Source organism: Scatophagus argus, chromosome 19, assembly GCF_020382885.2.
Source record: "Scatophagus argus isolate fScaArg1 chromosome 19, fScaArg1.pri, whole genome shotgun sequence".
Taxonomy (NCBI): Eukaryota; Metazoa; Chordata; class Actinopteri; family Scatophagidae; genus Scatophagus; species Scatophagus argus.
Window position 1 is genome coordinate 11489183 of NC_058511.1, and position 22145 is coordinate 11511327.

The 22145-nt window shown below is 40.8% G+C and overlaps 1 protein-coding gene across 3 annotated transcripts in view; it reads right to left on the reverse strand.

Moving 5' to 3' along the window:
- Nucleotides 1-703: 703 nt before the first annotated feature.
- The window catches only part of nbas (NBAS subunit of NRZ tethering complex), a 137921-nt gene continuing 116479 nt past the window's right edge, over nt 704-22145 (reverse strand). For 2 of the 3 annotated variants that reach the window (XM_046373882.1, XM_046373884.1), the window contains 4 exons: nt 18564-18703; nt 13221-13368; nt 11789-11923; nt 704-1823 (listed from right to left, as the gene is read on the reverse strand). In XM_046373882.1, coding sequence (XP_046229838.1) covers nt 1548-1823; nt 11789-11923; nt 13221-13368; nt 18564-18703 — 699 coding nt within the window. In that variant the 3' untranslated portion in view covers nt 704-1547. Of the gene's footprint in view, nt 1824-9115; nt 9330-11788; nt 11924-13220; nt 13369-18563; nt 18704-22145 lie in introns of those variants that run through there. The other variant, XM_046373883.1, reaches the window with a different exon arrangement.

Consider the following 22145-nt stretch of genomic DNA (forward strand, 5'->3'; position numbering starts at 1 on the left):
TTTCATTTTGAACGCAGTCGGAAAATCACAGTTCTCAAACTTTGACCAACAAAATAAATTAGTCACCGATTTTCTTTCTGCAACGAAGCCTGTTTGCAATTATGAGAACAAACAAAGGTTACAATTGCCTTAGGTGACAACTGAAAGGTGAAAGAAATTGGTTGCTCCAAACCCTCTATGGGGTTGTGTGTGCTGACCAATGAAAACACTTTTCACAAAACTGCTTCCAAAAGATTGTGCAACCAAACAAAAAGTGCATTTGTCGGCAAGCAAAAACACCTACCAGATGTTTGGGTCAGAGGGCTGGAACAGTGTTGAAATGTTGTAATTTTAATGTGAATGTTTTCAGGGTATTCATCACAAGATGGATCACAAATTCCCCCCCTTTTTTTTCCCCCTGTATATGTATGTGTGGGTGTGTACTGCTCCGGTTTGATCGTGTGATCCCTGTTTCTCTAGAAGATTAGATTTTTGTTGGACTGTTTGGATTTCATATACTTCCCTGTTGGCAGACCACATGCACTCACCTGCCGTCTTGCTTTATTGGGGTCCTAGTTTTCTGATAATCTTAACAATGACTTTGAAAAATCTTTTCTTTATGAAAAAGGAATTTACAGATGTCTAGTGAAAAGCCTGAGTAAACTTACCTGATTATGCAAATTTCTACCAACACTGTTACAAAGACAGGAAATGGAATACAAAATGTATTATATTTGTCTTTATTTCAGATCTAAATGGTGGGATGAAATAAAACCTGTATTTCCTAAAGTGAAACAAATCATACTGACAGCATCACTGTGTGCCTAAACACACGTTTATTCTTCATTATCATTAGCTCTGCATGAAATCACTGGCTGCTCATATACAGTAATTGTGCATACACACATGCGTATACACAGTGCAGGGCAGCTGTGGGGCTAATTTGTTTAGAAGGAATTAATTAGACATTATTAGGGGGAAAACAATAGAGCAGAGGCAGGGTGTTTAACGGTGGGACGTCAAAGAGGAAAACCTGTCACGGAACAATAGGCTAATATCCACCCACTGCTTTCCGGCTACTGCTCAATTACTTTATCACACAACGGGACACAATACACGACCGAACACACAACAAATAAATTCAAGCAGTAATTGCACTTTCTGATCAGCCCTCAGTTTGAACATCTAGTCATGACTAAGAGACAGCTGACGTTGTGACTGTGTATGTGTGCGCATTGTGTGTTTCTAATTGAGCAGATGTTTCAATATTAAAGGTATTCGCTCTCATACGTTCAAGGCAGATGCTGCAGCTCTCTTGCAGTATCTTCGGTTGATGACTGCGAAACCCAATTACAGATGAAAATGCAGAGGTACAGCCTACCACCACTTTTCTTATCACCTCATGCTAACTTCTTCAGATCTCAATCCAATTTACTGCCACTCCTCTCTGAACGCTTTCCCCTTCTCTTTCACTAAATCTGCTTTATCACCACAGTCCGTGGCTTCGCTCCAAACCGCCTCCCTGCCGCGTTCTTCCCCTCACACCTTGCTCCTCCTCCCTCCTCCCCTCACAGCCACTTCCTGAGAACGGCCAAGGCAGAGTTGAAGGTGAACTGGGCCTGGTGGGTTCCGCGGTGAGCCAGCAGCAGGGAGCCCGCCTCGGGCCCATGGCCTGCCGCCAGCAGCTCAGCGGCGGCTTTCTCCACGTCCCAGCCTCCCTCCTGCTGGTGGGACAGCATGTGGGAGCTGAGCAGGGGGTACAGGGCTGAAGAGACACAGCCCACCAGGAGCCCGGCATCCAGGAGTAATGAGAGGAGCTCGGCGTCACAGGAGGAAGCTGTCTCCTGGAGGAAAAAGAGAGGAGAAAGTGTAAACACACATGTGGCGATAGAATCAGGAGAAACTAACTTTTCCTTTGAACTGTGACTGCCTGTTTTTCATCTCTGTGAACATATGCCGAGAGTAAGAGCCAGTACTTTGGAAAACATGCAACCAGTCCTCTGCCAGGTTACCAACCACCATTCAGCAGGCATATTCTAAACACCCAGTGGCTGATAAAACACTCAGAGTGGTCTGGCAAATTTGGAGCTTTACCAGCCACAGTAGTCGGTATAAAAACAAGAAGCACTGGAGCTTTGTGCTGTGGCAGCAGTATTTCAGGGCTGCTGGATTACATTGTTACACGCTTGAAGGAACCCATTGAGGTCATAGTGGTCAAAGCCTTTGTTGATCCTGTGGCTGACCACCATTCCCATGACACGCACACAAACACACACATGCAAGCACACGCAAACCCTTCTCCTCTTCTTCTGCAGTTCCTCGCAGAATTCTCAGTTACCAAAACGATTCTGAACATATGCGCATGCTGCCATAAACAGCCCTTTACGTAATATTTTAATCCCATCTTATGCCTCTTTACATCAATAAATTGCATGCAAATTCAAACAACTCATTGGCTCTGGGGCTGCTGTGAGCGGTTTCCAGGCCGGGGAGAAGCGAGGCTACGCGCTGGGGTTGGAAAGCCGTCTCACTGCTTCTCTCTGTGACTCAGCCCATCTTCTCTGTGTCTGCTCACCTGTTTGCTGTCTCTATTATTAAGCTTGCACTTGCACAACTATACACACATAAGACACACACACACACACGGACAACAGTGAGTCCCTGTCAGGATATTTCTGGAGCTGAGGCAGATCAATTATGAATGTGGAGCTCATGTCTTCTATTCTGTAGTCGAGAAGGGGAGCAGACCCGGATGAATTTCTCTCCCTCACCTCTAAAATCTCTCATCTCTGAGCTGGCCTCACTCCATTTTCCTCTCCTTGAAGAACAATTCATCCCTAAAAACATAAAAATGTTTAAAAGGATCCTTTTCCCTCTGACGGTGGATATTAGTGAACCTGAATGTCTCACATGAGAGCTGAGAGACATTCAACTGCTGTCATTGACAGGGACACTGTCCCCTCGTGGAATGATATCTTGAACAAAAAAATAAGTTTTACCTTGTAGTAATGTTAAGACATCTGAAAAAGAACATTATCACTACGTCCCAAGATTTTCTTTCTGTAAGGGTGTTCTGGATTTGGATGCATTCATCATTTCAATAAAATATGACCTTATGGTTGCTTTGGTACTAAAGGGAGACAGAGAGTTGACATATAACAGATATAAATATACAGTATGTCATGCATTACTAATAATTTAATATATCCCTTCCACTGACAGATGGCACCAGATGAATCATGACAAGGTGTGGGAGGGAGGAGGGCCAGAGAGAAAGAAGACAGAGGTGGATGAGGAGGTCAATCGGTTATAATGAGAATGCAGGGGGGAAAAAAGAGAGAAAGAATGGAGGGCTTGAGAGTGTGGAAAATGTATGACAGGGGAAGATGGAGGAAGAGAGTTGGAGAGGATAAAGGCAGAGATGCACTGAAAGCATTAGATACATACATTTTTAAGTGCACCAACTGTTTCCAAGTGCTGAGTGCAGAGTAAAACCGAGGAGAGGCACTTCAAAACAACTTAACACTTCAGCTTCAAACTTTTGATTTTTGAGCCTCAGCAGAGGCCCAGAACGTGATGGGTTTTCTGGAGCTGCTGTGAACGTTGACCTATTTTGAAGCTCAATATCTCACATAGATGATTTCAAACTGTACTGACAAAGGAGCAAGTAACGCACATTCCTCAGAAGTAAAGACAAAATACGAGCAAACTGTTGTTTCTATAGTGTCTAAACTTATTAATGCCTGTGTGTGTTAAAGTTTTCACCCTCCCAAGACTTCTCGCTTTTACGAATATGTCCTGAAATCTGGAAAAATATTGACAATACAACAGAGAGTTCAGAGGCAAGAAGCACATCAGTTAAATGATGAGGCAGGCTCTAAATAAGAAGTAGTTAGCCCAGCTGTCTAAACCATATTGTTTGGAGGTAAAACCAAAAGTGAATGGTGGGAAAAATTACACGCACATAACTACAGCAAGTACAGGAGGTCGAATTTGGATTTCTGTAATTTTGTCTTACAAATACAAAAACAATTAGTCTGTCATTGTTGTTTAAGTGCTTCTTCAAGGGCAAATGCCATTTATTCTCACTGTTGCAGCTTTGCAGACATGATGATCAAAACTACAATAAAACCAAAAGTTTACAGCCAAGCCAACAGCTTTGTGAGGCTGCTTTGAGCTAAATGCTTGAGCCAAATGCTAACATGCTCACATACAATAATGCTGCCACGCTGGTGTTGAGTATGTGTAATGTTTACCATATTAAGCATGCTAAGCTGAGTTGTTAGCATGCAAACATTTGCTTATTGGCTCTAAACACTAATTCAAGCTGAGACTGATGGGAAAACAAAGTATTTAACAAATTAAAGCTATGACCTGCTGGTGCTATTGGATTAAAAGTCAGATTACGACTGGAGTTTTAACAAAGAGGGAGCTATTGGCAATACAGCCAGTAGCTTGTGAGATATTTTTATCTGAACCAAAGCGGTGGACTGATGTTGCCTTTGCTAGCGCCACGTTGTCAGTATGTTCATAAATATCTTTCTTTTTTTTTTTTCTTTGTTCAATGTGACCTTGTGGTGCCATTTGAGGCTATTACTGTGATTTAAGATGATATAAATGAATGTGACTTGATTTGACCTGAAGGTGCGCTAATCACTGAAATCACCTTCTGCAGTGTTTGCCTGTAATGAGGACTCACACCTACAAAATACAAATTACTTACTGCAAGACGCACACATGGACACCACTGGTCTGAAAGCTCAACAAGGTGGTGTGCAAGAATAAGAAGCAGAACATATTTATGTTGCTCTGATTGATATGTATCACTGTATCAACCATCAGGTGGGGGGAGGTGGGGGTGCAGATGCTTCAGAGATCACACCTGCAGGGCGCCAGTCAGAAGGTAACGACTCGTGCATGTATTTTCTCATTCAGTGAGTTGTGGCTACATGAGATGTGTACGGACTCAGAGGACAAATATTCAGTTCTGTTCTGGGGCCAGTTTAGAGACTCAAATATATGGACATCCTCAACACATCTAAAAACACAGAAAAACCCACAATAAATAAACAAGCATTCTGTCTTTCCTCTGCTCTCCTGGTCCATTTTAGAAGAATGGGAAAACATCACTCCAGCACAGGCCCGGTCCTCGATGCTCACCGACACACAAACACACACGCACGCACGAACGAATGCATGCACACACACACACACACGTACACCTCGCAGGCTATTACTGTTTGACGGTGTCAAGAGAGACAGCAGATTTGAGTCTTAGAGTCAGTTGGATTGACAGTCGAGCTGAAAATAGATGTGAAGGAGCAGCTGAGAGATGCAGGGATGGAGGGGAATCTTGATATCAGAGCAGAGCAGATAACTTTATGTCCTTTTTTACAGCACGAACAGGTCTGTCACATTCCAGGCACTGCTGTTCGTCCAGAGCTCACACCTACTGTATGTGTGCAGCATAAAGTAGACATCTGATCGCTACCTACACATAATGTCTTGAATCAGAAATTTTTATCATTCCTCCTCCTCCTCCTCATTCCTAACTAAAGTCACAATTACTGTTTCCTAAATAACTGTCCTGCTATCTTCTTCCTCAGCAACTAATGAAGAATAAAGATGACACTTATTCATCTAATATATATTAACTAATTTCTACTTCTTAATACTGTGAAAGTCAGTGGAATCATATATGATCATTTGGTAAAATGGTTGTCCAAATTAATAATTCCAAACAAGCTGATATTAAAAGGAAAAATTAACATTTTGGGAAATTTGCTCTCTTAATATCTGACCATTAAAATACACAAGCTACCCATTAGCTTATCTTGGTACACAGATAGGGGCTATCGTGATAATTGATCTTATCTAACCAGTAAATACAATTCTCAAGCTGACAAACTACACCAAAACTACTTATTCAATTTCTTGGTTTTACATAAAAGAAAAGTTGGTCACATTGAACAATCTGACTGATTTTGATGTGTTTTTGCCCCATTAACCATATCATGATTTAAATCTGATGTTGGCAGCCAAGGCACATCCTTCATCACAGCATTCAACTGTCAGGTACGCTTACCTCTGAGTTGACTCTACAGCTAAAAATGAAGTCTGCTCTATCTCTCTCACACCGTTCTGAGTCTTTGAGTTTCCCCAGCGGTCTGTTTAGACCTCGCCTTTACAAACAGTTCATCGCAAACATAATCTGACTGGGGAGGGAACACATCCATCATGCCTTCCTTTCGTTCTCAAAGGGCAGCAGCTTGGAGGACATGAAACCCTCTCCTGTGGTGTACGTATTCATTTTGAGCAGGAGTATGTGTGAGGTTAAAAGCCCCTTCACATCTTCTCTAAAGGTTCAAAACAATACTTTGTCTCTTCGGTTTAAGCAAAAACAAGAGGCTTCCTTTGTCTTGTGTGAGTGTGTTCACAGCTGGCGTGTTCCTGAGTGAATGAACAAACACTCAGCATGGCAAGACACATCAAACTGCAGCCATAAGACATCCAATCCCCCTCTTTCTCTTGTTATTACCTTCTAATTTTGTGCCGCCTCACACTGTGAAAGACACCCAAGGTTGTCTTTCCTGCTTGTTTTCAGTGACTGCTAAACGTTGCCTGATTGGTGTGGTCAGTTTTTCACACCCTTGCTTTCTGTTCTTGCTCTGCACGTCTCTCATTTCCTGTATATGTCTTCTTCTGCCCTCTCTCTCTCTCTCTGAGCTGCTGAAAGCTTAATTGGAATTACCGCACACGTACAATACCTAATACATAATGCATGGCCAAGCCTTCTTTTATCATTTAAATCATAAAGATTCTTTGGAATGCCAGACAACACACAACTATCTCCTTCCCTCCTTTTCTCATCCTTTTCTCTCCTTCCCCCAGGCTCCGCTTCCCATCTCTCCATCCAAGCTGTCCCGAGGCTTTAGTGGTGCATCAAACTGAGCACGCACACACAAACCCACACATACACAAACAGTCCTTGTTTACAGCACGACATAATTGGAAGTGACAGAAGAAGTAGCTGTGAAGCCAAAATAAATAAATAAATATAAATAAAAGTGGGCTGTGACGCACATGAGTGAACACAAACACACATGCACGCAGTGAGCAGATCAGGGATCAGCATACTTAGCTGCAAGAAAACACTGCTAGATTAACAGGTCCAATATGGCGCAAAGGCTGTAAATGATCCCACTTCAACAAACAATTAGACACATAATCACTCAGTCGCACACTCACATCATACACATCTCTTGTGCTCGATTCACTGATGGAAAAGGTGTATGAGATTCTTTGGAAAAGCCAGGGCAGTGTTGAACTTTGGCTTTCTCCACATGCCAGGTTAATGGTGTAGTAAGAGTGCCAGTCTGCATTTAAAGAATCTGGGTGTAGTGGAACGTAAAGCAGGTTTCTTTCATATTTTCCATTTCAAAATCCCATACTTTTTCAGATGCCATATAAAAGGCTTTATGTTAGAATAAGCTAACAGTCTAATCTTACATTTTTTCTTATAATTCTAGTTCTGTATTGTGGTATAAAAACAAATGCTGCACTCATTTTCTTTACAGTGGCTGGCTAAAAATGAGAAGCCTGGCTTTTGTCGACAAATTACTGAGAATTTGGGGTGAAAAATCTGCCACTGATATCATTGTAAACCGTGTTTGTACCATACTGGAAAAGAGAGCCTGACAGATGTAGAAACAGTGGGACTTCAAGAGTCCATTCTGATGGTAGAGGAGAAAGAGGGAGTGGAAAAACAAGAAGAAAGACAAAAGGACCTTTTGCTGCAGCAAACTTTGGTGTGGACTGCAGGTGTGTATGCACGTGCCATATCTATGGATGCTGTATGTTGTGTGTATGACAGCTCATTCATAATGGCAGGGCAGCTCTTATCAGCCTCTCATCACTGCCTTCCATTAGTGAGGCCTCTCTCTTCTTCCTCCACTGCACCCCTCTGCTCCTCCATCGTCCATACATCTTCACTAAGAGGAGCCGAGCAGGAGAAGAAAAGGAAAGGAAGGTGAAGACGCAAAAAATGATAATGGAGGGGTGGGGTTTGGTTTTGTTTGGGGGGGGGGGTCTGAGTGGAAAAAACATAAAATGAAATTCAGCATAGTATTTTCCTGCATCATTAAGAACAGTACAACCTTTTCTTCATTACCCACTCGCTCTTCTACTTCTTTGTCTCCCTTTTGAATTCATATACTCCCACTCCTTTCCTCCCTCCTTCTGTTTTACTACTTTTACTGTGGTGTCCTCCTCAGTGAAGCAAAACACCGTAAATGTGAAGTAAAGTGAACACATATCTCACACTACAGCCAAATAAATTACTTTTTCTCATTTACTTGATGTGTCAAGTGGTTTTCTATAACGCCATTTTAATTAAAAACTAATCTTCAGAATTAATCTTTTTTTTTTCCATTGTGATCTCAGGGGCATCCGTTTTATAAAGAAAAAAAAGTATGTGTTTATATTGGGGAAAACAATGTGCACAGTAATTTGTGACATCAGATACAGGGCACTGTGTAAAGAAGTAAGCCGGTGGGGCAGTGTCTGAAGATAAGGCCTGCCAATCACTCAGGGTGGCATGACATTTTCATACATTTAATGAGGGGGACTACTGTTTGCACTGTTGATGAATATGTGGTACACTGTGACCAAAATCAATCTCAAAGTAGTTAATTTCGACAAGAAAAGAAAGGCAAATTAATGTGATAACTTAATTTTGCCTGGAATGTTAGAGTGAAACAAACTGTTAAAAAAAGAGCAAACTTCAACCAAACAACAGTCAGTTGGAATTCAGTAAGCTTCCTCAGTACACTCACTTGAACTTCTGATCGACCAACCTGAGCTAAAATCAATAATTTCTGATCCTTCCTTGATAAGATCTACTGATCTGCTAATGATCAGCTGCTGACAAGTCAGGGCTTTTCGCAGATCTGATAAAAGGCCTCAGAATCTCGTGTTGCCTTGACGTCTCTATCAGCCTGACTTTGGTCATCAGGGTGAAAAATATGTGAGAGCAAAAAAAAGTTTCAGAAGGAAAAACAATTAACTACTGAAACATGTTAAAGCACTGATTCATCTGAAGCACAAAAATATTTTTCAACTTTTCATTCATCCAGTTTTAAGATAGCAGTCTCTTACATTTTCATTAAAAATTCATATAAAAATCTGTGAATAATCAATAATAATAACTACATCAGGCATTTTTACCTTTTTTTCCCTGTCCAAATTAGTTTGAGGAGCTCTAATCCAATGTGCAGATAAAATTAGGGATGCATCCAACTGACACACCAGATTGGCATTGTCACTGATATTGACCTTGTTCAGCGTATCACCTGTGACGTGAAGATCCATATTAAATACAGTTTCTCTGTCAGTGTCACGAAATTCATTGTCAGATTCACTTATTCGGTCACAGCAGGTTACTGACTCAGTCCATTCTCAAACTGACTTTATGCCTGAGTGAATAAGCACAGCTCCCTTATTCCTTTAAACGAGTCTGGGTATGCTGCAGGGGTGCCAACGCTGACTGATCCGGCAAAAAAAACAAAAAACAATTAAATAAAAATGCAGAGTCGCTGAACCTTGCTCAGCAGTTGGCAGATTGATAAGTCATCCAGCAAGGTGTTGCCGTGGACAATCAAATACGTGCAATATACATTCCTGATAGATTACTTTGTCAAGTGGAGGCTGCATTACTGTTGTTTACCTCCAAATTATTGCAACATTGGATACAACAGCTGCAGCCATGATAATCTGTTTGTGAAATCCAACATCAGTGTGATAAACTGCTGTACAGTGTTTTGTCATCTGTCACACAAACTGGACTTCTGGATTCATGAGACGTAGTCATACCTGATTACATTGAGTTCAAAGCAGTTAAGTACACAGATTTTAAATTATTATTGGACTGGAGAACCTACAATAAGGTATCAGATCCAGGATTGATAAAGAAAGTTTAAAGAGGAAGCCTAAATACTGATATCCTGCTTGCCCTTTGTTTAAAAGAAAAATAATAGAATTAAAATAGCTTCAGGCAATCAGGACATTGTACTTGAAAACAAATTAATAGCACAATACACTCAGTATAAACACACTGTGGCTAGCAGACACTCACAAAGACATGAGAGAAATATACACCCACACAATTCCACAGTGAGCAGCAGCAAGCCAACACATTATCAGATGTATCAGATGTACGACAATTTCTCTCTGTCTCTGCTGATGTTATCTTCAGATGAACGCTGTTCCTATATGCTCTGAACATGCCCCTGTTCATTCAGCTCTTCTGTGGCAGTGGTAAGACTATTCCTCACAGCAGTGTGACACACTACCTGTCTTATTCCAATCATACCCACCCCCCACCCCACTCTGCCTGGTTTATCTCTTCTGTCTTTCCTTCCAAACCACCCCTTCTTCGATCAGGCCACGCTTCCTGCTCTGTCCTCTCAAAATGTCTTGGTCTGTGTAACTTTCCAAATTCATGCATTTGCACTGTCTTCTGAACATCTGTTCTCATCCCTATTTGTCTCTCTCTCTGTCAGCCCCCCACCCATTCGATTTTCTCTTCTCACATCTAAATCACATCTCTTCCCTTACCCCCTTAAAATACCTTCCTCCGTTGGTCCCACTCTCTTTTCTCTGCGGGCTAAAAGCAGCGTGTGTCTCAGGTGTATCGATACAGGAGCTTTAATGTTTCATTTAATAGGAACTCTGGCACTTAATAGAGAGGCTTTCTCTTATCTGATCCTGGAGCAAAGAGAGGGGTCTGCTGGGTCCGAGAGGCCTACTTTGTGACAATGGCTTATCTGATCAGGAAACAACAGGGAGCAGCCCACACACTCCTCAACTATAACTCTCTTAATCTGATTGTGGCTTCCAAAAACAAGAGGACAGTCAGCAAGTGGATGAACATTGGTTTCTTTGAATGCTGAGATTCTTTGGGGGAACTTTATTCTTATCTTACTGCAGCGAAGATAAGAATAAAGTTCTTCACCAGTCATCTCGTTTTCTGCTTGAATGTTTTTCTTTGTATTTCACCTTTTTCTATTTCGTCTCTGTATACAGTGCACAGTCTCTGAGGCCTACTAGAACATTGTTATTTTATTGCTCTTAATACACACATAAAAGAAATAATGATGATGTTGGATCTACTGACTTAAAGCTAGAATAAACAAAGTGTTGTACAACCAATGTCGCTGAAACAAAAATGAAATAGTGGACTGAGTCATTATGCAACATTGATGTTTTCCATTTCACAAAAATATGTTTAGATTTTTTAGACTTTTCAACATATTTTTGCAGTTTTTTCTTGTGAGATGAATGGTAAGTTTCAGGCCTCTGAAACCTTATTTAAATGGAACATTTTAAGAAGGAAAAAAATCACTTTTTGATTGTGTGGACTCGTGTCCACAATAAGCGGACATTATTTCACTTTGAAGGGTCTCAAGACAAACAGGTTTGGAATCACAAGGAGAAAATTACTCAATAACAATTGAATTCATCATTAGAGTCATTTATCAAACAAAAATGCCAAACCTCTTCTACATCCAGCTTCACAAATGTGATGATTTGGTCCTGTTTAAACTGTTGGTTGGACATGAAAACTGATCACATCACCTTGAGGCCATGGAAGTTGTAAAACACATGTTGCACTCTTTCAAAGAGATTAAATAATTAACCGATAAGTGAACAAAAATATCTGCAGTGTTTGCACTGTGGTCGATTCAGTGGACTCCACTTGGTCTGCATTTTTGAATATTTTTACCACGGCAACGATTACAATGATACTCACTGCTGTCATGTTGTTGATCTGATCCAGAGTCAGCTGCAGGAGTTGCTCATCACCACTCTCAGCCATCAGTTTGAGTGCAGGCTGCTGGAGATTCAGCTGGTTTTGGAGCAGCTGGGTGGTTATATGTCCGATACACTGGAGAGACAGAGATAGAGGGATAGAGGGATAGAGAGAGAGAGAGAGAGAGAGAGAGAGAGAGAGAGGGAGAGAGAGAGAGAGGCAGCAGGATGGACAGATGAATGGATGAATGAATGAAAGGAGGAAGGGAGAGATACATGCAAAAGTGGGGTGAAAACAGAGAGAGGCAATCAGAAGGCAGAGTAAAAAAAGAGCAAGGAGAACAAAAGGGGAGAGCAGGAAGCAGAGGGGAGAGAGTAGGCGAGGAACACTGAAGGTTAATCGATGTGCATACACTGTACAGACACGCAGGGACATAATACTTTTAAAAAGGTCTGCACACAAACACACAAACACGCACACACACACACCAGACATACAGTTCTGTTGCAGTCCTATCCAGTAATATATGGATATCACAATGCAATCTGACTCCCCCATGCTCTGGCGGTTTCATTCCAGCAGATTCAAATTAAAGCTGTTCAGAGCAGAGTAAAAGGCCTCCTTCAACACCCCCCCAACCCCCTCCCCACACTAATATTAGACAGCAAGGCAGACACTAGCCTATTCACACTGAATAGCATTAGTGCTAAACTAATATCACAGTCAGCTGGCGGTAGACATACAGAATGGCATTAGGCTTACCACTTCCATAGTGCTCAGTAGGGCATGAATAGCATTAGGAGCCGTCAGATAGAAGAGCAGCTAGAGTCTACAGTACATTGCAAAAAGCACTGAGCTGATGCTAACATGTTGCTGTGGGTTACATGCTTAATAGCTTTGTACTCTTGTATTAAGATATGAGGTAAAAGGGTGGCACTGCAGTGAGGTTACACTGAATATGTGTGTATATATATATACACACAAACATATATACACATATGGCATTTTAGCTCATTCAGCTAGTTTATCTTCAGTATTTTCCACACTGTTGGGTTATCGAAAGCAACATGCCATATTTTATGAGCTAAAATGTTAAAAACGTAACTAACATCTGTCAGATAGATTTAGTGAAGCAGAAAGTACAAAATTTTCCTCTGATACGTAGGGGAGTTGAAGTAGATATTTGCATAAGATGAAAACACAAATGAGTTCCTAAAAATTTTATTAATAATTGTATTTAGTTAAATTCCACTACTGCTGTATTACATTAAAGTTCAACATCATTTTGCTGTCTGCATTTACTTTCATACAATCGGTGATTAGTCTAAAGGGGTGAAACTGTTTTTGTGGACAAGATTTGACAAACTTTCTGAAAAAGAAAAGACGACACAAGCAGTCAAAGACAATTATCTGAGGAGTGTTTGCCGTTTACCTGTGCAGGAAGCTTGTGTTTGGTATTATAGAGCGATCGCACCATGATGACGACCTGCTGACCCAGGTCTAATTTCACCTCTGACCCCTGGCAGCGGGTCAGCAGTGCTGAGGTCAGCACAACCCAGGGGTTACGCTCTGAGTGCGCCCTGGAGATAGACAGGAAGACAGATCTGTGATGTGAATGTGTGTGTTTGTGTGTAGTTTCTTGCTGAGGTGAACACAGAGAAGAACACAGGATAGTAAATACAACAGTAAGCATTTAAAGTACATAAGTATACAGTGACAATATCAGTGAGTGTGTTTAGGACAACAGAAGTAGACCAGGACATACAGTGTACAATAAAACAAAAACAGTACGGCAACGTGTAAAATCACTGTCCTTATTCATCTACAACTCTGCATGTCACCAGATAATGATCTGCTAGACAATGACTGGGACACAGCAGCTGAATGTACGTTCACCCTATTGTGCATTATAAATAATATAAATACAACAACCACATAACAGCATCAACCTTCCTTTCAAATCACAGTCTGACATAAGCAGGCAGGTACAATTATCAAGAGGCTTTCAGATAATCTAATGAATTCTGACATTGGAAAGTAAGTGGGCAGGAAAGATGTTTGACCACAATACTATTGTAGTTAATATTTAACACCTATATGCCACATTTTCTCTCTTTCTCTCCGAACCACTGTGTGAACACCAGGGGACAGCTGTCAGTTGTGACAGGCCTCACTTTGTTTGCTAATGCCTCCAGAGTGACAGATTAGCTCCTACCAAGGCCAGCGAACGTCAGTGACGTTAAGGCAACACACCCTTCATGCTTATTAATATATATCAGGCATAGTAAGGAAAAAAAGTTTGAACACCACAGAGCAGCATCTGTTAATTATATCTTGGCTGATGGATGGATCCTTTTTAAATAATTAACTTTATTAGTATTGTAATTAGCATGGCAGTGGGTCAGTGCTATATAGGAGACCTTCGATCTGCTAGATAACACTAACACTAGTGGTCTGTGAATGCTGTAGAAAAAACAAGGCCTCTTTATGTTTGTATCATGTGTATGTAAAAAAAATATACTATACAACATACAATAAAGTTTGAAGTAAACATACAAATGATGAAATTAGAGCAGTTAGAATAGCAGTTAGATGATGACATGCTAGCACTGCTGAAAATCCTGTGCATGATTAAACACTCAGTATATAATTTTTATGCCGTCACAGGGTCTGTCACTCAAAACAATGAAAACAAAATATGCAGTTAGCTGCTGTTTTCATTCTTCAACCACCATTAGTGCTGAGAATCTCTCCGCCGTGACTCAGGCAGAAATGTTTATGGACATTTAATGTTTTTGAGTTTCATTCTTGTTACCTTCAGTCACATTAGCTGACGTCCTCCCTCACTCTCTGACTCTCTTCCGGAAGTTACAGTGACAGGTGACCAATTAAAATGCATCGTTAGCTTGAATAAAATTCTGAAGCTTTATACGCTTGAACAGTGTAAGAACATAACTCAATATAATTTCTAACAAAAGCAGAATCGTTTTTAGACATTTTAAAATGTTAGATATATAAACTTATGCAATATGTTATTGCAATATGAATATTTGACCATTCATGCAGTAGAGAATTTGTGAGGTCAGACACTGATGTTGGATGAAAAGGCCTGGCTCACAGTCTCCATTCCAATTCATCCTAAAGGTGTTGGATGAGGTTGAGGTCAGGACTCTGTGCGGGCCAGTCAGGTTCTTCCACACCAAACTCACACAGCCATGTCTTGAGAATTTCTCAACTCTGGGACTAAAAAAGGCCTATCTATATGGACTTTGCTTTGTGTACTGCGACACAGTCATGCTGGAATAAAAAAGGGACCAAACTGTTGCCTCAAAGGTGGATGTTTATCATTGTCCAAAATGTCTCGGTATGCTGAAGCATTAAGATTTCCCTTCACGGGGAGTACAATTCCTAGCCCAACCCCTGAAAAACGGCCCCATCTCAGTACTTTTGTCCTTATAGTGGATGTGTAAAACATGACAAGCAGTGTCGTGAATAATGAACAGACAGAGAAGGAAAAGCTGGAGGCGGGGGGTGAAATGTACTTCGTTTCACTCTGTGTGTTTTCCCATGAAAAGGGCAAATGCTAACATACTGATAAATCCTCAGTTATATGATGAGGAATCAAGAAAAATGTCAAGCGGCTGAAGCCTGATGTCAGATTAGGCAGCTGAAGTGAGTCTTAAGAAAGTGTGTCTGAGGAAGTGGACCCTAAGGTGAGATCCTATGCGTATGTGCCCATGTATATCTGCACAAGAGTAAAGAGTATATATAACACAGAACAGCGTGCAAGCAACAGAGAGGATAGAAGGGACAGAGGTGAGGGGGGAGAGAGAGAGAGAGAGAGAGAGAGAGAGAGAGAGAGAGACAAAGTGACAGCAGGGAGAACAGCAGGGTCCTGTGTGTGTCTGTCTGCAGGAAAAGGCAGCTATCCATCCAGCTACCGGGGCGTCTTGTCCTGACAAGCTGCTTCACCTTCGAATGAGGTGGCCATGGGAACAAACAAGAGTCCACTTGTGCTGCTGGCACACTGCTGCTTCCTGTGCTTTAGCAGGGGAAAGGGAGGCGCTGCTGCATGCGACTATGAGTGTCTGCGCGCTCGCCAAATCTGTCACAGGGTGCAGTGTGAGTCACAGCCAGCCTCCATTCGTGCTATGAATCATGACTCAGTTTATGCGGACAGACTAAAGGATAAGCTTTTTAGATGCAACTCAATATAGCTCCCAGAACAGCCTCTTGTAGTCTGACAGAAACAAATCTCCACTCTACAGACACACAGTAAACACACTTCAATCCCAACCAGGATTAATGCTCAGTCAGACTAATAGTTAAGGTTAACCATGTGTCCTGCAAACTTAGAGATAACGCCATGAAGTCTGTACAGAACATCTTAAATGAGGAATTTGAAAGTTAGGTTATTCTGAATTTTGTGTCCCAAATTATTACTGCCAGATATAGCAACCATTGCATATAAAATGCACAGTGAACACAGATCAGACCTTAGTTTCAGGCTTCTGTGCTTCAAAGAGGCACATTACAGTGTAGTGTAGTTAGTGTGTGTATGCATGTTGCCCCAAATTAACTCGAGCAATTTAAATGAGGGAGACTAGAGCGACAAGAAGAAACAAAATCCATAATCAGAAGCCGTCTTTGTACTCAGCATCATGTTTGCATTTAAATTTATACAGTACAACAGCTCAGTCTGCAGATAAAAGAAACGATTACAGTCGAATGTCCCAGCAGTGATGATTTGCCTACAGCTGTTACACTCACAAAGTCGGAGGAGTGTCAGTGAAATCCGGGGGTGAACTTGAAGCAGCTGCGGCATCCAAACCTAATCCCCATCTCTCTTACTGCTCCTCAGCTGAGTGGCACTCTGCGATTAAAGATACTGGCTCATTTGTCCTTTACAAATACACTGATGAATAAAAGCCATTTTTCACACTTCTTCTCCAGATTCTTCTCATTTCATCTGTTTGTTATACTGTTTCACCTTATTTTGAAAACTTTTGTTAACTCAAATCAGGAATTTTTGTGCAGCCCTGTTTACTACTTGCAGCTGAGTTACTACTGAGTTCTCTGGTCTACATGCAGGTAAAGTAAAGAAGTTCCTGAAAAGGGTCCTGGGCCACAGAAAAGGTTTTTAATGGGGAAAATAGGCCAATAGATGCAGATGGGGTTTTTTCCCCTCTACATCGTATGAAAGACAGATTGTTCTGCCTGACACACATTTTTGCATTCAACTTAGCCAAAAGCTGCTTAGCGTGAAGGTGAAAATTACTGAAAGGGAGACATTGAGTTTAGCTCTTGTGGTAACTGGGACTTTCTGGTCCAAGAAGGGTTTAAGACGCTTCACCAGATCCCCAAATCTTTGAAATGTTTATTCTTGATTAAAAGGGCAAGCATCACATCAGGCAAGCTGCTTTGACATTTAAACTGATGCATCAGTAATGAACATGTGTGAATCTTATTCATCAACAAACACCCAAAGTCTATAAAGCTGACTTTCCAGACACACACATATGCAGTTTTATGTACATCAGTGTGGGTCTCTAACAACTACTGGAGAAGAAACAGTCTGCTTTGATTGAGCCATAAGAATAAAACTCTGACTGCATAACACTGCATTGTCTCGCAGACCCTCCAAGCAACACTCACTTTTAATCAAGAACAATGGAGCAGGAGAAGAGCAATCACATCATTAGACACTTATTGATAATAAAGCCAACACTTGCTGAGGCTCATAAGACACGGACGGGTGCAAGAGGCCTGCAGCCCAAAGCTTTGTGAAGACATGTTTTCATTTCCAACTCAAAAAGTCTATGTTTCATATGTTCACCTGAGTGATTATTCTGCATTCCCACTCTTAGTAAACTGAGTATGCACTGCACAGAAGTTGCCCATTAAAATGTCAATGTCTTCATGCGTGTCTGATTTTGTTAATTAACAAACTACAGCATAAACCCTGTTCAAATGTCTGCGGTTGACTCGTAAGCACCAAAACACACTCACTACTCACTGGGCTTAAGCACGTATAAGAGGCTGCCTTGACCCAAACCAGTGAAACAGCACTCGTTTTACATTTAACTGTAAAACTGACATTCATTGAAGATGCTTCGAGGGCACCAATGCATTAAGACAAGAAGCTGAAAGAGAGAGAATTAGATAAGGCGAGAGAGGATGGGAAAAAGTCAGCTGGTACAGTATAGGTACACTGCCACAATCTAAAATAAGTGCTATTTGCATTTTCCATCTCCACACACCTGTCTATAAAATATATGTGAGTTTCTTTACATCCTCTCCGTATGAGTGTGTGAATAATGATATTTTTGCTAGCGAGCTGTAAACACATGATTGCAATCACATTAACAATTAAGGAATTTGTTGTCCAAGAGGTGCTTATGGGAATATTTTTCCTGGTTACATTACTGATACCATTCTTTTATCTCTATGCTGAATATGAAACCACAGCCAGCTGTCTATTTACTTAAACAGCTTCTCTGGCTCTGTCTAAGGGTAAGAATGAAGACCAGCACAGCAACTAGTTGTTCTTACGCCTTGGGGTTTGTATGGATTAAACAAGCTTTAGAGGTGCTATTGCCTTTGGACAGAGCCAAGCCTGCTGTTTCCCCCTTGTAGTCTTAAAAATAGACTAATGCTGCTGCTGGCTGTAGCTTCATATGTACTGACAGTGTTAATAAATATGAATCATTTTAGTGACAAACTGTTGCTTTAACCTTGAAAGAATCAAAAAACAATGAAAGTATGTTTGTCTTACACTTCCTCCTTGGTCATGGGTGGCCACGCTTGTAGGAGGAACATGAGCTGCTGAAAGTCTTCCCACTTTTGTGCAGCTTCCAGTAGCTCCAGGAAGAGGGCGTATCTTTTGTCCTCATTCTCCACATCTTCTAGCTGAAACTGAAATGAAGGGTGGAGAGAGAGAGGCAAAACAGTATGAGACCAGGAAGCAAAAGGCCTTTGCATTGTAAGATAGCCTCAGGTCACTGAGCACAAAGCACAAATTAGGTGAATGAAGTGTGTTCAAGCGCTTCTTTCAAATTCTGCTGTATGTGCAATGTTCTGGATAAATGTTATGATAAATGGCAGTATCATCCAGTGGATTTATGTGATCTATTATCTTGGTTACACTATCCAACACAAACACAACTGAACCAGGAGAACAGCTTTCATTGATTTTAAATGAAGCATCTCAATAGGGATGGCAAAACTTGACAACCTAATGATTGCAGGAGAGCTTGTGGGCAAGGCACTCCTGCCAAAACAGGACCCAAATGAACAGTGCAATCACAAACCATCAGGCTAAACTAGTATCAAAGGCTTCAAACTTCAAACAGGATACTGAAAGAATGGATCTAGGCTCCATGCGTAATAGCACCTCGTTTTTTTTTTTAAAAAGTCACCTGTGGTTAAACTTATTCTAGACTATTATAGGAGAGAAACTGAGAGGGTGAGTCAAAAAGAGAGTGAAAAGGAATGAAGGAGGGTTAATGTGGAAAAAATGAGGGGAGGAGGAGGGAGAGGGAAAGTAATTAATTTTCTTCGCAAAGGTTGGCTTCTAGTGTGATTTAACAGTTCAGAGGGTGGCTGATTTCTGAGGGGAAAACTACAACCTGCCAAAGCATGGCTGCTGCAAGACAGGCTCTGTTACACACGCACGTGGACACACACATGCACATGCACGTACACACACACACACACACACACACACACACACACACACACACACACAAACACATGCAGTACATCACTTGCAGCCAGTCTCATAAAACATAGTTTCAGCCTCAGTGGTGTTATCAAATGTATGAATGGATATCTATGTAAAGCCAGCAATACTTCATCAGTATAAAAGGTCCATACACAGACCAATTCAAACATCTAAAGGTACGAGGAATTGCCTCTGAATAAACCTGTAAATATAGCACACACCTCTTCTCTTACCAAAGCTCTACTTTTATTTACTAGAGCAATCAGGTAGGTGCACCATGCTAAGGTCTCAAATCACCAAAATCATGAAAACCACTAGACTAGACCACAGCAGAAAACTTTACACATGATGCCATATCACCTTCAAAATGATGATGAAACGTTTGTTTGTCACATTCATAAAAAATAGCCATGCTGGTATAAATGTACAAAAGCCAAAATTCTGTGCTTTGGAGCTCCAGAAGGACCAAATGAATCTTCTATATTGTTGCATACCATTTACAAAGCCTTTAACCAAACATATAGACAAAGGAAGTCTGTTGCAAAGCACAGTGGAGTGCTGCAGGTGAGTTTTTTCCTGTGTAGCTCATTGTGCTGACAAAAGAGAATAAAGCCCAGTCCTGCTAGTTTCTTGGCAACTACTTGAAGAACACAAATTTTTGCACCACATGTTTTGGCTTGAATGTTGATGAGGCACAAAACACAAAGACACTTATTTTAATGATTTGAATCGGCTAGAATCTCTCAGAATACATCAAGTTTTTCACCTTGTTAACATTTAAATATGATATTTTTATATGCAACAAGACATCTGAGTAAAATAAGCATTCAAAACACCATATCAATGCCTTTACCCCTAAAAGTAAACAATAGGAAGTTTTTCGCTTTTTGATCAAATACTTGGAGGTTAATAAAAAAAGTACAAAGAACTGTTTTCATGCTCCATAGTATTTAACCAACAGTATTAACTGTTGGTTTGAGAATCTTTCACTTCCTTTTTCTCGGCTGTGGAGCTCCATATACTAATCCACTCGCTCTTGTAATTGTGTCTCAGTGGACCAACACTCGGTGCAGTAGATGACTGGTAATTAAGCAGTACTCGCATCGGCTGATTTCCTTAATAAAGTATCTGATACTCTCACTGGTTCTGCAGACATCTAAGGTGTTCAACCTGTACTTTATAAGTAAGAGCACATGCAACTATTAATAAGTAGCAGCACAGCACAGATTCATGCTCAGTGGGGGAGTGAAGCGCCTTATGATAATGGGAATGGAGCAAAAAATGGGTGAAGTTGAAGCTCAGGACCCTCTGGAAATGGAGGTCATTTTGTAAACAGAAATGGAATCTTAACTACATGTTTAAAAAAAAAAAAAAAAAAATCCTCACTGCAATCTAAAGCTCTCAAATCCATCACTGAATGTAAACTGCGACCCAAAGCCTGTTCATCATTGTTATTGCCTTACCGCATTATGAGTACTGAATACCGAATACACTTTTTTCACTACAGCAGCATTCTATGAAGTTTTACTGACACATATATTCATTATCTTCAAAAATTCAAGGGTTTGGAAGGCCTTGGGATTCCCTGATAATATTGTGATTGCGTGTTATATAAAACACATTATTAACTGCAAGACATTTTTGCTCATTCAATTACACACCAACATGCCACCTCCTGTCAACCCGCCTGCACACACAGACGCGAACACACTCATCAAAACTCACCTACAGTAGACCGTAAATTAAATCGCTGCCAATTACTATGTGGCCATGAGGCTTTTATTTTCTTAACAAGGGAGGATGGTAATTAATTATGCCTAGTGATTAAAATCAACATTTTCTCTGTGGTGTCGTACAAAGAACAGAATGCAGGAGGGCAGAAGGGCAGAAAGAGGAGTGAAGGAAGGACAGAGAGACAGAGAGACAGAGAGAGAGAGAAAGGGATGAGACTGTCAGCCAACGCCATAACACCTAGCAGAGAAGTGCTGGCAAATTAAATCAGACTCACGGACTCTTGGTCAGTCAGCCAATCTAAATATATACATACTGTTGGCACCTTTCCTGTCTATTCATTACCCTTTCTCATCACTTTTTGCACTTTCAACTAAATTACATGCTTCCCGTCCCATCTGTCCATTCCAAGATCAGTTAGTTAAACAAAAGGATAAATGCTAACGGGACATTATATCTGTGAACTAAGACACAGCTTATTTAGCTAGCTACAGCTGATAAAATCCCCTCAGTGACAGTTGGCCAGTAAAATCAAAATCAATCCCCTACTTTCTCTGTCTGACATCACTGTTTTAAAAATTGCTGTGAATTTCAAGAGTTACATCAATTGTTATCATTGTAAACTACAGTGTAAGAAGGTTTTAATAGTAGAACATTGCATAGTTTAGACAGTCACATTTCTTGACTTATTTGGTTAATCAATAATGAACAAGTTATTCATTTCACTGAAATGAAGCAAATCTAAAGAGTGGAAAAAAAGGACAAAAAACAAAAATACAGAATAAATTGTACAGTTTCTATTAAAGATATAGTGTAAACACAGAAGAACAGACACAAGAGAAAGAGCAAATGCACAAACACAGGCAAACACACATAATTACTGTCAACATGGCCATTCACGTA